This window comes from Theropithecus gelada, chromosome 1 (assembly GCF_003255815.1).
Source record: "Theropithecus gelada isolate Dixy chromosome 1, Tgel_1.0, whole genome shotgun sequence".
Classification (NCBI taxonomy): domain Eukaryota; kingdom Metazoa; phylum Chordata; class Mammalia; order Primates; family Cercopithecidae; genus Theropithecus; species Theropithecus gelada.
The window spans coordinates 1,971,686-1,985,751 of NC_037668.1; the positions used below are offsets into that span (position 1 = coordinate 1,971,686).

Sequence of the window (14,066 nt, forward strand, 5' to 3'; positions counted from 1 at the left end):
TGTTTGCTTTCCCGCATAAGATGTCAACGTCGTGAGGGCGTGTGTTTTTGTCTCTTCTTGTTCACTGATGTTACAGGTGTTTGCACATCATCTAGGACAGTCCCTGAGCATAGTAGGTGCTCACTGAATAGTTAATAAGCAAATTATAGGTTCTTCTGAATGGTGTCATTTCAAATTCTCTTTAGATTTTTTTCATGCCTACTTCTTCAGATGAGATTGGTGTGCATGTATAGTGTTAGAATCTACAGTTTTTTCTCTTTAACATTTTACTTTTTTTTTTTTTTTTTTTGAGACAGATTCTCACTCCTTTGCCCAGGCTGGAGCGCAGTGGTGCAGTCTCAGCTCACTGCAACCTCCGCTTCATGGGTTGAAGCAATTCTTGTGGCCCAGCCTACTGAGTAGCTGGGACTACAGGCATACACCACCACACCTGGCTAATTTTTGTATTTTTAGTAGAGATGAGGTTTTGCCACAATGGCCAGGCTGGTCTCGAACTCCAGGCCTCAAATTATCTACCTGTCTCCTCCTCTCGAAGTGCTGAGATTACAGGTGTGAGCCACCACGCCTGGTCTAACATTTTACTTAAAAATTTGTATATGGGCCAGGTGTGGTGGCTCATGCCTGTAATCCCAGAACTGAACTTTGGGAGGCAGGCAGATCATGAGGTTAGGAAATGGAGACCATCCTGGCTAACATGGTGAAACCTCGTCTCTACAAAAAAATACAAAAATTTGCTGGGCGTGGTGGTACTTGCCTGTAGTCCCAGCTACTCAGGAGGCTGAGGCAGAAGAATTGCTTGAACCCGGGAGGTGGAGGCTGCAGTGAGCCAAGATCGTGCCACTGCACTCCAGCCTGGGCAACAGAGCGAGACTCTGTCTCAAAAAAAAAAAAAAAAAAAAAAATCTGTATATGTTGGCAGTCTGTATGCATACCTACTTCTGATACTAAATGGCTGCCTAACATTAGTTCCTGTGGATAGTTTGCCTAATTATTCTTATGCTATGGGGTATGTGGATTTTTCTAACTTATTTATTTGTTTTTAGAGCAGGGTAATCATGTTTCAACAATTCCTTCCTGTTTTTGGTTATTTTGAGTAGATCCCCAGAGGCGATTACTACAGGGTAAAGAGTGAGAATGGTTTAATGGTATTATAACAGATAATTTGATTGCTCTCCAGAGAGAGTGACTTAATTTATGGTGCCACCAGCAAGGTACACGGAACTTTCTGCACTACTTTAGACACTTAGGGGATTGCAATTTCATCTTTTTTTTTTTTTTTTTTTTTTTTAAATAAGAACACCTTCAAATTTTCTGGCTGGGTGTGGTGGCTCATGCCTGTAATCCCAGCTCTTTGGGAGGCCAAGGCAGGCAGATCACTTGAGGTCAGAAGTTTGAGACCAGCCTAGCCAATATGGTGAAATCCTGTCTCTACTAAAAAATACAAAAGTTAGCCAGGCCTGGTGGTGGGCACCTGTAGTCCCAAATATTCAGGAGGCTGAGGCACAAGAATCGCTTGAACCTGGGAGGCAGAGGTTGCACTGAGCCAAGATCGTGCCATTGCACACCGCACTCCAGCTTGGGTGACAGAGTGAGATTCCATCTCAAAAAAAAAAAAAAAAAAAAAAAAAAGAATACCTTCAAGTTTTCTTCCTTCACCTTTTTTGTTTATTGGTTGTGCATGTTTCTGCCAATGAATCACACTCTATGAATCTACCTGTTCATGAATCTCCTGCAGAAAACTCTGTTTACCCATTCTCTGCCTGTGGCTTAGTCAACTCCTGGAGAAAGGGTAAGAATGATCTTGTGGCAGTCAAGGCTTTTTCTCCCACAGGCTCAATGTAATTAATTGTGATTTTGTTCTTGGTTTTCTGTGGCATAATATGATGGTTAATTTTCTGCATTAACTTGACCAAGCTAAGGGATACTCACATGGTAAAATTATTGTATTTGTGAGGGAGTTTCCAGAAGAGATTGGCCTTTGAATCACAAGACTGAGCCAAGATTTCTCTCAGCAATGGAGGGGGCTTCCAACAAACTGTCAAGGTCCAGAGAGAAGAAAAAGACAGAGGAAGGGTGCATTTGATCTCTCTGACTGGGACTTCCATGTCCACCTATCCTGGGACATCCACACTCCTGGTTCTCTGGCCTTCAGACTTGATCAGGGTCTAACACCGTCGCCTCACACCCCACCCTTGTTCTGAGGCCTTTAGACTCACACTGAACGATATAACTGGCTTTCCTGCTTCTCTATCCTGCAGCAGATGATCATGGGACTTCATTCCAAAATTGTGTGAGCCAATTCCCATGAGAGATACCTAAATTTATAAATAAACACATAAATTTCCTACAGGCTTATCTTAGTGGTGACACTTCACATTTTGAAGAACCTTGACTATTACACATAGCAACAAACAAACAAACAAACAAAAAACCAAACACAAGTGGGTCACCGTCATCAATAAGTAAGTTTTAAAACATCGAACACAGGATAAAAGGCTACAACATATCTATTAGCTGGGTGTAGGGACCAGCCCCACAGGGTCAGTGGGTTTTTCTCCCCGTGTGTGGAGACGAGAGATTGTAGAAATAAAGACACAAGACAAAGGGATAAAAGAAAAGACAGCTGGGCCTGGGGGACCACTACTACCAAGACGCGGAGACCAGTAGTGGCCCCGAATGCCAGGCTGCGCTGATATTTATTGGATACAAGACAAAGGGGCAGGGTAAGGAGTGTGAGCCATCTCCAATGATAGGTAAGGTCACATGGGTCACATGTCCACTGGACAGGGAGCCCTTCCCTATTTGGCAGCCAAGGTGGAGAGAGGGAGAGAGAAGACAGCTTACACCATTATTTCTGCATATCAGAGACTTTTAGTACTTTCACTAATTTTGCTACTGCTATCTATAAGGCAGAGCCAGGAGTACAGGATGGAACATGAAAGTGGACTAGGAATGTGACCACTGAAGCACAGCATCACAGGGAGACGGTTAGGCCTCCGGATAACTGGGGGCCGGCCTAACTGATGTCAGGTCCTCCACAAGAGGTGGAGGAGGGGAGTCTTCTCTAAACTCCCCCCGCCCCGGGGAAATGGAGACTCCCTTTCCCCGTCTGCTAAGTAACGGGTGTTTTTCCTTGGCACTGACGCTACCGCTAGAACACGGTCCGCTTGGTAAGGGGCGTCATCCCAGACACTCATGTTACCGCTAGACCAAGGAGCCCTCTGGTGGCTCCGTATAGGCGTGACAGAGGGCTTACACTCTTTTTTTTTTTTTTTTTTTTTTGAGACGGAGTCTCGCTCTGTCACCCAGCCTGGAGTGCACTGGCGCCTCCCGGGTTTACGCCATTCTCCTGCCTCAGCCTCCCGAGTAGCTGGGACTACAGGCACCCGCCACCTCGCCCGGCTAGTTTTTCATATTTTTTAGTAGAGACGGGTTTTCACCGTGTTAGCCAGGATGATTTCGATCTCCTGACCTCGTGATCTGCCCGTGTCGGCCTCCCAAAGGGCTGGGATTACAGGCGTGAGCCAATGCGCCCGGCCGGGCTCACACTTTTATCTTCTGATCACTTCTCACTATGTCCCTTCAGCTCCTATCTCTGTATGGCCTGGTTTTTCCTAGGTTATGATTGTTGAGCAAGGATTATTATAATAGTGGAATAAAGAGTAGTTGCTACAAACTAGTGATTAATGATATTCATATATGATCACATCTATGATCTAGATCTAGTATAACTCTTCTTGTTTTACATATTTTATTATATTGGAACAGCTCGTGCCCTCGGTCACTTGCCTCGGCACCTGGGTGGCTTCTGCCCACACCTGGGTTTTTTTTTCTATATGGAAAGAACTGTCTGAGATGCCTTGCGGTAAACTCCAAGGAGATTTCCAGGGAAGATATCCTCTTTTCTCCTGGTAAATCTGTCTGTTGATGATCATTATTTTAAAGGCTCCAAAGATCAAAACATCTGCTTGCACATTTTGATGATTCGTTTTGGGTGAGGGTCTCTGGCAGGCTTGGAAGGGTGGGTGAACAGTGGGAAGGGGGCTGCCTCTGTGGTGACTGGCATCACTCATATCCATATCTGTGGCAGTCATCAGGTGCTTATTGTATATTCGACTTTTGGTCACCCCATGGGGGTGTTAAATGCAGGGAGGGTCTAGTCAAGCCATTACAGTTTGGCAGTGGCTTGTAGCAACTTTCTGCACACCTTTCTCAGTCAGGGTGGATACCTTTTAAAATAAATTCATTTCATCCTGCCTAGCTTTGCCCCAGCAGCTCTAGAAGAATTACCCCATGGTGCTGAGCTCGGGCTGCCCGGCTCTGGAACAATGTGCTCAGAGCTGCAGGGGAGGCCTGCTGTCTGGCTGCCAGAGTCCCACCACTCCCTACCCTGTATCCTGGAAGACCAGACTGCCCAGCCTGTCCACCTAGTAGACCGTTTCACTGCCCAATTCTCCTTCTCTCATTGCTAATGAGCAGCTTGATGCCTGCAGGGACTGCACCAGCTGAGATTGTCTCTAGGTCCTCCCTTCTGCCAGCTGGTGTCCAGGGAAGTGGGTTCTTTGGCCTCCTTCCTGCCACCAGAATTTCGAGGACCTTGTTTCTCCCACTGCAGCTTTTGACCCAGTCCTGGGTCATAGACTAGGGTTTCTTAACCTCAGCCAGACAGAGATTTGGAGGGCAGAATTCTTTGTTGTGGGGTGCTGTCCTGAGCATCGCAGGGCGCTCAGCATCCTACCCATCCTCTCCCCACTAATAGCATGGGCGCTTCCTGCTGTTTACAATGAACAAAGTCTCCAGGCAGACGTATGTGTCCCCTGAGGGGCAAAATCACCTTCACTTGAATCACATCCAGTGGTGGCCTGGATGGATACTGGCATTGAAAAATAATAATAATTTTAAAAAATCATAATGTAACTCAGTTATGTCCTTATTGATGCAACATTTAATAATGTAAGTATTATTAATACTTATTAATGATTACATGTATATTTAATTTTTTTACCTTTTATTTTGATCTAGTGTCAGAGTTTGAGAAATTTATAGAAAGATTATAAACGACTCTGATTACCCTAGATACTAGTGTTCCCACATGGGCTTTCTGCCCCCCAGAGTACTCTCTGCCCCTCCTTCTTCTGCCCCCACCTTTCTGTCTCTCTCTCCCCCAGCAAGCTCCCTATGAGCACAACTCCAGTTATAAGAAAAACACCATTTTCTTTCCTCTGAGGTAGCATTCCTGACGTGTGGATTCAGGCTGATAAGTGACAGTGATTTATAATCATCCTTGCCTGTGTAGTCCTTCCCACGTCATATCTGTAGTTTATGACAATCTGTGTCATCCACACCATTTTCAAAATTTTTGAAAACATATCCAGCCAAAAGCTAAGGATAAAATGCCCTTTTGTGTTGTTATTTTTCTTTATTGCTCTTTTATTACTTCATTCAGAATCTTTATCTCTTAACATGTTTTGGCCTGTTTGTGTTTCTTCCACTTGGTGGTAACATCAGTTAACATAGAGTTTAGAAAAAATGTTTCCCCAATTTTAAAAAAATCACTTGTACTACATCTTCTTTCTTCTTTCTGATTTCTATTAACTTGTAATTTGATTTTTTGTTTTTGTTGTACTAATACTCTGTTAATTAGCTAACTTTCAAGAAAATAATCTATTATGTATAACAAGTAAATTGGTTAGTTTCAGTATTCTTCTTAAGGTAACTTCTTGCTTCCACTTCTTTTTCCATCTCTAACTTTGTTCCTTTTCTACTTTCTTGAAATTCTAGTTTGTTTGCCTTATTTTTGGTATAACAGGCATGTTGGAAAAATGTTTTCTCAATTCAAATTTGGTGGCATCTTGGATATGGTGATTTTTATTTTCTTCTTTTCAGATTGAAGCAAAGATTCTTTATATTTTGGATTTCCTAAGTTCACCCAAACAATATTTAAGAGACTTTAATACATTTCCATGAAGTATGATACATGTTATTGTCTGTCAGTATTTGTTTCTAATAGATTGGTTTTCAAAATTCTGACAACATTTTATGTAGATTTTCTGTTAATTTGTCTTGAGAATGTAAGAATGTTGACAGAAGAGACAGAAGGAATTATGAAATCCAGTCCAGAGGTCCCATTACAGGCCCTTGGTAAAATGGGACCCAGTCCATTTTGACTGTCTGTGCCAGCACTGTTTTAAAAATTAGAACTTGTCCGCATTTTGCAGTTTGGACAGCACATACAAATCCAGAAGACCTAGCCCTGTCGGGACTGAGTTTCTGTGTGGTGACAACTGGCTACAACCCCTTCCTTCAGAACACTTGCATCTTCCCTCATCCCCACTGCTCTGGTTCTCCGTCCACAGACGCACTGCCCTGCTGGTGTGATTCTCGTGGCCACTGTGGCAGCTACTTTGGAGATCCTGCTGGTCCAGCCCTTCCTGCCTTCCGCAGAGCTGTACTCCTCCTTCTGAAGAAGCCACCTGGGGCCTGGGGCCCGTCTTCCTGGCTCCTCAGAGTCCTTGCAACAGCAGGCACTGCTTCTCTCTCCTGCACTCAATCCCTCTCCCACTCCACTTCTTCTCAGTGTGCAAAAACACTAAGAAGTGTCCCGTAGTTTCAAAATCTCTCCCCTGAAGTTCCCACCTGATATGTAGTTGGAGATGGGCAAAGTACAGTGTCCTTGAAGCATTGTTTTATTCATAGTGCCTGGAATGTGGTAGGATCTCAACAACTGTTGTTTTATTAGAGGAATTACCAAATATGTGAATGCTAATGTAACAGTACCGCTTCTATGTGTTTCAAAATTATTATTCTCATGAGTGTTAGCTTTCTTAAAAATTCATTTCTTTTAGTTGGATCTAGACATTTTATCTTTCACAGCTCAAGATGGATAAACTCAGAATCATAAACTCTTAATGCATAATGAGAAATGTAACAATTCCTAGGGCCAGGCACTTGTGTCTGTGCTGGTGCTATTGCCTCAATGCAGGAAAATCTACATGAGAATTCACTTTGAGGCCAAAACTGCTTCCTAAACATGGATACCTACCAGGTATTTGAGCTGGGAGTACTGCCCAGGTCTGGATGGGTGGGGAGTGTTTGCAACAAGGACTGCGCCTTGCCATCCTCAGTGACACAGTGTCCAAGTGCCCCAACTTAGCAGACACCTGCCGACCACCTGATTTCTGTGGCCTAATAGGGATGTGATGAAATCTACCTGTGCCACTCAACCCCAATCCACACATTATCCAGGTGGTTTGAAACTTTTTTGATATACTGGGTTCATGCTCTGGAGTCCTAACAATGTTTTAGCTAATTACCAAATATATATATATATATATATATATATATATATATATATATATGGAGAAAGAGAGCGAGAGAGAGCGAGCGAGCGCAGTGCAATAACCTTGTCCTTTACATTGTAAAATGATTTCTCCTTAAAGGTCTATCATCTGTTTTCATATATCCATTTATTATTTGTAATATCCTTTAAACAAAGCAAAGTCAACCCCAGGCCAAGCCATTGCACAACTCTTTCGAAATAGTCTCCTTTCTACCTTGAAAGAAGAAAGTTGGCAGGTTGAACATTGTTTTTGTGGAGCTTGTACCACGAGTCACATATCACAGTGTGACTTCAAAGGCCACTGGAGCCACCGTCTCACACTGAAGAACACACATGGGTCAGGAGCCAGGTCCAGGTCCAGAACGGTGGATCTGGAGAGGTGAGGGTCCCTGCCTGTGGTTCTGTGGGGAGCCCTCAGACTCCTCTCTGGCCACCATACTCTGACTTCCCTCCTCAGCAGGACAGGGTTCTGGCCTCTCTGATGACAGGTTATGTGGCAGACCAGGTCTCACTAACACAGGCCTCCATAACAACTGGCTCAGTACTGACTGAGTGATTAGATATTAAAAGTTAAGAGAAAAAAAAAAAAAGCCAGTGCCTTTATACAAAGGCTGGAATGTAACAAAAGCCCACCAAGAGTTTTGCTTAGGCCTTTCTTGGGCCTTAAAGCATAACAAAATAACAAAGGAATTCTTAACAGGAACCATTTAACATTAAACAAGTTTTATTGGGGGTCTGAGGGAACTCCCCACACCTCCATGAGGTAGCAGGAAACCAGATACCCGGCACCTGGACCCATTTAGATAAAGTAAATAGACTGAGGCTCCAGAGTAAGGTCTCAGGACCCAGAACTTAGTTATAGATTAAAGAAGTCAATCACTTATGTCTTTAGATGATGCACACTCACTTGTAGNCAACGTGTCTCTGACCGCATCTCCTCTCCCAGCTTAGAGGGGTTAGGATCAGGAGTCTTCTGCCCAATTCCCTCACTCCTGGCTGTCTACACAGCCCTTCCATGATGTTCTGTGTCCAAGCTCATTCGTCCATATGACAGTATTTCTATCTCAGGCCTGTCATGAGCAGGCACAGTGAGTGCCGGGTCTCCTCTCTGCCCTTGCTTATGGGAAGGTGTTCCTGGGGGGCCTGGTGGCCCAACTGAGCTTCCCCAATTTCCCATTCATCCAGCTGCCCTACTTGATTGATGGGACTCACAAGATCACCCAGAGCAACGCCATCCTGCGCTACATTGCCCGCAAGCACAACCTGTGTGAGTGTGGTTTGTTGCAGTGTGTGGGGGGAAGGTGGCCTCCTCCTTGGGTGGATTGGGGTGCGATGCTCAGAGTGAGTGTGTTTTGTGCGTGGCAGGTGGGGAGACAGAAGAGGAGAAGATTCTTGTGGACATTTTGGAGAACCAGCTTATGGACAGCCGCATGGAGATGGTCAGACTCTGCTTTGACCCAAATTTTGTGAGTCCTGCACCCCACTCCCAGTCACCCCTTTCCCTGGCTTCTGGCCCAGACCAGTGAAGGACTCACAAAGTCAGGCCTGTAGTGGACCCTGGCCTGCTGATTGGAAACGTCTATAGCCTGGTTCTACAAAATATCCACATGAATCATCTCCTCTTCTGAAGATTCGTGTGGACATTTTGGAGAACCAGATCATGGACAACTGGATGCAACTGGTCATGATCTGCTACAACCCAGAATTTGCGAGTCTCCCTAGTGATCTGCACCTGGCAGAGTTTGGATTTGGGGCCAGGACTCTTGCATTCCTGCACACACTGGTCTTTCCTTAAGTCCTTGGTACCACTCATCCTCCAAGTGCTTTCCCATACTATCAACAGTTATTCTCACGACTCCAATGTCAACAAAAGCAGAGGCAATTCCCAGCAATCTTAGGACATGATCCAGGCACCCCAGGGTAGAAATTCAATTCCTAGATGGTAAAGTTTGTGTTCAGAATCTCCTTCATCGCCTCTGGCCTCTGTCATGGGTCATTTCTGTCAGCTGGTTCACGTCACTTACCTGCTCCTAGAATATATAGACTCAAGTACAAGATAGAGGAATGTAATGGCATTCTTGAATTGCATCTTCTCAATAGTTTCCAAGTGCTGTCATTGAAATGCACAGGGATCCACACATTTTCATAACAGACAGCTCAGAGCCAGTCGGATGGTGGCTCTCCCTTCTTCCTTTCAACCTGAATTTCTCATCTCCCTGGAAACTATTCAATGTTCATTGTTTTCTTCTGCCACTGCATTAGAAGGAACTTTCTACTTCTTTCCCTGAGCTCCTGTAGTTCTTTGCATCCTTGATTCTGCCCATGTCTGGGTCCAGAGGTTGCCAGGTGCTCAGGCGCTCCTGGGGCTGACCCAGAGGCCATTGGGAGGACAGTGAGGACAGATTCAGGGACAGCATCTCATTCCTCTCTGCCTTCTGATCACTTCAGATAGGGTCTGGCACCCAGTCAGAGTCTAATAAATGCTGATGTATCCAGCTGAAGCCTGGGCACTGCCCCAGTTTTAGTTGCGGGGAAGACGGCTGCTTGCCCACGGCCAGCCTGGGCCATCCACAGCCCTGAGGAGGCCATGTCTATGCAGGGAGCTTTTGTCTGAGGGTGGTGACAGCTGTGTTCTGCCTCAGGAGAAACTGAAGCCAAAATACTTGGAGGAACTCCCTGAAAAGCTAAAGCTCTACTCACAGTTTCTGGGGAAGCGGCCATGGTTTACAGGAGACAAGGTAAAGGAGGAGTGCAATGGGGAATGAGATTTGTTTTCCTTCATGTGTTACGGGGTTTTCATACCACACATTCTTGGCCTTCTGCAGATCACCTTTGTGGATTTCCTCGCCTATGATGTCCTTGACATGAGGCGTATAGTTGAGCCCGGCTGCCTGGACGCCTTCCCAAACCTGAAGGACTTCATCTCCCGCTTTGAGGTGATGCCCCCATCCTCCTTTCTCTTTGATGCCCCTTGTTCCTTTCCCTCCTTTGAGATGCTTTCCCAGTCCTGGAGCTACACAAAGAATAACTTGCTTTTATTGAGTGCTGGCTTTATGCCAGGAACTGTGCCCAGCACACTGTACCTATTGTGTGGAATTCGAACTTTACAACATTCCTACAGGGTGACAGAATTATCTTGCCTGTTTTAGAGATAAGGAAACTGAGAATGAGAGGGTCAGGCCTTTGCTCAAGGCCCCAGAGCCAGTGGAGACTGTGCTGGGCTCCCTGTGAGCCTCTGGATCTATGGGTGGCAGTCAGGGCTCTCCCTTTTGTGACAAAAGAAAAACTCCTCAGGCCTCATCCAGCCTGGGTTTCACCGCCCAGGACGTTTTGGAAGAGGCAGAGCACTTCAGGAGTGCGGATGCAGCTGGCAATAGTAGGACTGACACACCGTGGCATTGATGTCGAGTACGAAACCCACAGGCAGTATTCGTAGCTACCCCCAGAAGCTTTGCATGGTCGGACCCCCATGTGGAAAATCCTGAGATACGGAGCTGAGGCTGAAGCTGGATTAGGGGACATATGTGGGTGCCCCTGTTGAAGGAGTGTGTGTTGACGTGCTCTGTGCTGGGGCAGTGTCCTTCTTTATCTTTCTTCCTCTCTTTCTTCCCTCCAATGTTCCAAGTGTTCCCCCTGTGAGATGAGTAGCACGCTGATTTTACTCCTATTCACCGACCTTCTCCTCTGCATGAGGCAGGGTGTGAGGCACAGTGGGAGATGCATAGATGACCGCCCCATCCTGGAAATGAGTGCAGTGAGAGGCCTGCAGTGCAGGCAGAGCAGCCTGTGAGGTGTGTGTGGCACCACCTGCATACCGGGCCCGGGGCCTGCCCCTCACTCATGGGGAACCATCCCTCACCCGTGCTGAAGTAGTTTGAGAGCAGCAAATCCTACTTTAGTACAGATCTGGGGATTCAAGGCATTAGTTCAACAGGCTTCTGAGCCTAGAATCTGTTTCCCTTTGCCACTCCCCATCAAAAAGCCTGCTTGTTCAGCTAGTTCCCATCAGCTCTGGTTCTGGTCCAGGCTGAGCAGCCTTGAGGTTATGTAAGAGGTGGTGGGAGGGGAGCAGTGGGGAACAGCCGAGGGCTGGGGCTTGAAGCCTGCCTGGCCCTGGCTCTTTGGGGAGAGGGAGCCCTGGATCTCTTTGAATTCTTTAGAAGTTACATGGTCATTGATTCCTGGTAAGATTGTGTGCAGCACACCTGAGTGTCATGTGGCCTGGCTAGCAGTAGTAGGTCTAGAGATGTGGTGGGGGCACAGGGACACAGGGAGGTTTAGCTCAGGTACCAGGTGGAGAAGTTTGGACTCTGTGCTTTAAGGGGAATGATTAGAGCCTGGTCTGGCCTATCTTTTGCTGGTTCACCCTTGCCCTATCCAGTTCATCCAGGTTTTGCTAAGCCATTGGGTGAGATCTGGGCTCTCTTCTTGGCTGCACAGGTGTGTTCTGAACCCCTTTGTTCTGCTGGAGGTCCTTTCTGTGTGTGCAATCCTAGGCAAGCCAAGAACCTCCCTGTGAAAAAGGAGAATGTTTGTGCAGACAGAGAGTGACAGGATCTGGCATGGGGTGTGGCTGGGTGGAAGAGGAGGAGAATTTGGCAAAAACATGCTAGAACTGAAGACAGAACCAGGCTATATCCCAGCCCTGTCCCACTTACTAGCTATTTGAGTGTGAGGAAGTTGCTGAACTTCTGTTCTTCCATATGAGAAATGGTGATAATAGAACTGACCTTGGAGAGTAGTCGAGTGGATTTTCTAAGGCTGTGTTGTAATTTCTTTTGGATATAGATCACCCAGCACAGTGTAGCTCTTTTGTAAATGGTAGCTGTTATTATGGTATAACATTACTTAAAGGAAGTTAGAAGAGTTAACTTAGAAGAGCTGGAGACCCTAAGAGACTGTGATGCTCCAGCACTTGAGCCCACATGGAAAGGCTGTGGCCAGGGCCCTGACCTGCTCTGCCTGCAGCAAGGCTGCTCCAGCCCCACTAGACAACAGACCGGACTCTGGCCCCTTCTTCCCGCCCTCAGGGTTTGAAGAAGATCTCTGCCTACATGAAGTCCAGCCGATTCCACCGAGGTCTTTTGTTTGGAGCGACAGCCACGTGGAACAGCACATAGGGCCCCGTGATGCCAGAAGATGGGAGGGAAGAGCCGACCCTGCTGCCTGTGACCCTGGAGAACAGCCCGACTCCCTGGACCCACCTTCTTCTTTCTCCTTCTTTCTACTCTCTTCTCTTCCCCAAGGCCTCATTGGCTTCCTTTCTTCTAACATCATCCCTCCCTGCATCAAGGTCTTTAAAGCTTCAGCTCCCCACCGTCTTCCATCAAAGTCCCCCTCCTAACGTCTTTCTTTTCCTGCACTAACGCCAACCTGACTGCTTTTCCTGTCGGTGCTTGTCTGTTCTTTGAGAAGCCAGACTGATCTCTGAGCTCCCTAGCACTGTCCTCAAAGACCATCTGCATGCCCTGCTCCCTTTGCTAGGTCCCTACCGCAGCCCTGTGTGATGCCCAGTAAAGCCCGAACCATGCCTGCCTTGTGTTGTCTTATTCCCTGAGGCTCCCTTGACTCAGGACTGTGCTCGAATTGTGAGTGGTTTTTTGTCTTCTGTTGTCCACAGCCAGAGCTTAGTGGATGGGTGTGTGTGTGTGTTGGGGGTGGTGGTCAGGCAGGTTCATAAGTTTCCTTGGTAATTTCTGCGCTCTAGCCACATCCCTTTGTTCCTCACTGTGGGGATTACTACAGAAAGGTGCTCTGTGCCAAGTTCCTCCCTCATTCAGCTTTCCGGTAGGCCGTCTAGAACTGGCATGGTTCAAAGAGGGGCTGGGCTGACAGGGAAGAGGGCTGAGCAGCTCCCAGGCAGACTGCCTTCTTTCACCCTGTCCTGATAGCCTTCCCTGATCTAGATCTCCTTCGTCATGACACTTCTCAATAAAACATAATCTTACTATATTGTAATTGTGGTACTTGTTTTTCACCCAAACTCAATCATAAATTTATTGAAGAGAAAAGCCATGTCTTATTGAACTTTTTACCTCTAGTATCAGTCACGTTCCTTAAATATAGTAAATGTTTCAAAAATGTGAAAAATTGAAAGAGTTCCCTCAAGGGAAGATTCTGCCAACCTGTACAGTCATTATTGGGATGTAGAGCTCTGGATATAGTTGTCTTAACCAGAGAAGATACAGGATAACGTTCAGAAGATTTTACATGTATGTGTCTTAGAGAATGAGCCAGTAGCTCTCTGTAACTTCAGCATTTAGTAGCTGCTAGCTGTCCTTTGAATGGCTTAACCTGAGATGGGGAAGCCTGGTTTGTTGGGTCACACAGTAGCAATCTGTGTGGTCAGCAGGTGTTGTGGGTATTTTATATCAAGTCATCCACAAAGGAGCAGGACTCATTGGATCACCATCTGATGAGCAGGTTCCTCCAACAGTGGCTGGATAGTGGAGTAAGGCCCAACCTTAAGACGTAGCTCAGAACAGGGAGATTTTGAGGAGAGTCTTGTGGGGCCGTTGTCCAGATGATCACTGCCTGCAGCTGCACTGTAAAAGGGAGAAATAGGTGTAATGTTAAGGTCATTAGGAAGTAAATGACTCATTTTCCGGGTACAGTGGCTCACTCCTGTAATCAGTCCCAGCACTTTGGGAGGCCCATGCTGGTGGATCGCTTTAGTCTAGGAGTTCAAGACCAGCCTGGGCCACATGGGGAAACCCTATCTCTACAA

The 14,066-nt window shown here is 46.4% G+C and overlaps 2 protein-coding genes across 2 annotated transcripts in view; both read left to right on the top strand.

The window, feature by feature from the left end:
• Window positions 1–13,297, top strand: part of LOC112621181 (glutathione S-transferase Mu 1-like) — a 33,817-nt gene extending 20,520 nt beyond the window's left edge. The window contains 1 exon segment of the mRNA XM_025380467.1: window positions 12,370–13,297. Within this exon segment, the coding sequence (XP_025236252.1) occupies window positions 12,370–12,459 (90 nt within the window). The 3' untranslated portion in view covers window positions 12,460–13,297.
• On the top strand, window positions 7,031–11,101 carry LOC112620616 (glutathione S-transferase Mu 5-like). The gene is made up of 5 exons (XM_025379350.1): window positions 7,031–7,045; window positions 8,468–8,606; window positions 8,705–8,805; window positions 9,982–10,077; window positions 10,165–11,101. Exons 1-5 carry the CDS (start codon window positions 7,031–7,033, stop codon window positions 10,486–10,488), a joined length of 675 nt encoding a protein of 224 aa, XP_025235135.1. The 3' UTR covers window positions 10,489–11,101.
• Window positions 13,298–14,066: the final 769 nt, after the last annotated feature.